The sequence below is a fragment of the Musa acuminata genome, chromosome BXJ1-5, assembly GCF_036884655.1.
Source record: "Musa acuminata AAA Group cultivar baxijiao chromosome BXJ1-5, Cavendish_Baxijiao_AAA, whole genome shotgun sequence".
NCBI classification, from domain to species: domain Eukaryota; kingdom Viridiplantae; phylum Streptophyta; class Magnoliopsida; order Zingiberales; family Musaceae; genus Musa; species Musa acuminata.
Window position 1 is genome coordinate 43,640,371 of NC_088331.1, and position 2,041 is coordinate 43,642,411.

At 53.3% G+C, this 2,041-nt stretch overlaps 1 protein-coding gene across 1 annotated transcript; it reads left to right on the plus strand.

Annotated features, from left to right (window-relative positions):
• LOC103974935 (uncharacterized) lies at nt 1-618 on the plus strand. Its single transcript, XM_009389837.2, has one exon. The coding sequence runs from the start codon at nt 1-3 to the stop codon at nt 616-618; it is 618 nt and encodes a 205-aa protein (XP_009388112.2).
• Nucleotides 619-2,041: the final 1,423 nt, after the last annotated feature.

The following is a 2,041-nucleotide window of genomic DNA, read 5'->3' on the forward strand; positions in this document are numbered from 1 at the left end:
ATGGAAAAGCATCCCTGGCCTGAGCACGAGCCTAAAATTACCTTTGGGGCAAGAGCGGTCGAGCGCTCCCACCATGATGACGGTCTGGTGATCTCCATTCAAATCGGTAATGCCCGAGTTAAGAGGGTGATGGTTGACACTAGGAGTTCCGCCGACGTCCTCTACTTTGATGCCTTTGAGAGGCTCGGCTTGACCCAAGGAGATCTTACCCCTGTGATGTCAGCTCTTACAGCGTTCATTGGGGATTCCATCTCTCTGCTCGGGACCACAATGCTCCCCATCACCATCGGGGAGGAACCGAGGGCGAAAACAATAATGACCACCTTCATGGTGGTCGACTTGCCCTCGGCCTACAACGTCATCCTCGGTCGCCCGACCCTCAACAGGATTCAGGTGGTAGTCTCCACCTATCACAGAACCATCGAGTTCCCAACCTCAGCTAGGGTTGGGGAGGCCCTAAGCAACCCGAGGGAGTCGAGGCAATGCTACCTCACCGCGGTTGCTCTCCCAGCAAAGCCGCACTCAACCTCGGTTCCCGACCCTCGTGAAGCACCTGTACCACAAGTGACGCTGGAGCCCCCAGAGCCTCTTATCAAGGTACCCCTAAAGCGGAGTTGACCCGGCCAGACCGTTAGGGTCGGGACTACACTCCTCGAAGCGGACTAGCTCCACCTTATCGATTTCCTGAGGAAGAAAACTGACCTATTTGCGTGGTCCCCCGAAGAGATGCCTGGGATCGACTCAGAGGTGGCGCAACACCAGCTCTACGTCGACCCTAGGGCGCGGCCGGTAAAGCAAAAACTAAGAAGGTTCGCCCCCGACCAGCAGAGGGAGATCCGAGACGAGGTCGATCACCTTATAAAGGCCGGGTTCGTCACCGAGGTTAAGTACCCCCGGTGGTTGTCTAATGTAGTCCTCGTCAAGAAGCCTAATAGAAGTTAGAGACTGCGTATTGATTACACCGATCTCAATCAGGCATGTCCCAAGGACTGCTATCCGCTCCCCAGGATAGACCAACTGGTTGATGCCACCGTTGACCATGAATGCCTTACGTTCCTGGATGCGTTCTCTGGCTACAACAAAATCCCGATGGCGACCCAAGACCGAGAAGATACTGCCTTCATCACCAACCAGGGGGCGTATTGTTACAAGGTGATGCCCTTTGGCTTGACGAATGCTGGCGCGACCTACCAAAGAATTGTCAATAAACTTTTGAAACACCAGCTCGGGAGGAACATTGAGGTGTACATAGATGATATGATTGTAAAAAGCAAGGTTACAGGGACACATTTGGTCGACCTGGCGGAAACATTCCAAACGCTCAGATAGTTCAACATGCGTCTAAACCCAACAAAGTGCATCTTCGGGGTCAACTCGGAGAAGTTCCTCGGCTTCATCATTCACCAATGGGGAATAGATGCCAACCTAGAGAAGGTTCACGCCATTACCGAAATTTACTCCCCCCGCTCGGCCAAAGAAGTATAGTGACTTGCCGGGAGGTTGGCAGCACTCACTACGTTCGTGTCGTGTTCAGGCGACAAGTGCCTCCCCTTCTTTCGGGTTTTACGATGGGCCAATGACTTCATTTGGACCCCAGAATGCGAGGAGGCCTTCGAAAAGCTGAAAGAGTGCCTCGCCCGCTTGCCCCAACTCACCTTGCCGGAGCTATGCAAGAACCTCGGCATCTACCTGGTGGCCTCAGCATAGGCCGTCAGTTCAGTGTTAGTTCGGGAGGTACCATCGGTGCAACAGCTAGTGCATTACGTCAGCTATGTCCTTGGAGGGCCCAAAATGCGATACTCCCCGATCGAGAAGCTAGCTCTCGCCCTTATCATGACGGCCCGAAAGTTGCGGCCCTACTTCCAAGCCCATAAGATCAAAGTAATCACCGACCAACCGCTGTGGTAGACCCTTTCCAACTTCGACATATCGGGTCGTATGCTGCGATGGTCAGTCGAGCTCAACGAATTCGATATTTAGTACTTCCCTAGGATCGCCATTAAAGCTCAGGTACTGGTTGATTTTATCTCCGAGCTAGCAC

Bases quoted from the DNA above. Each gene is read 5' to 3' on its own strand.
- LOC103974935 (XM_009389837.2), top strand. From the start codon at position 1: ATGGAAAAGCATCCCTGGCCTGAGCACGAGCCTAAAATTACCTTTGGG.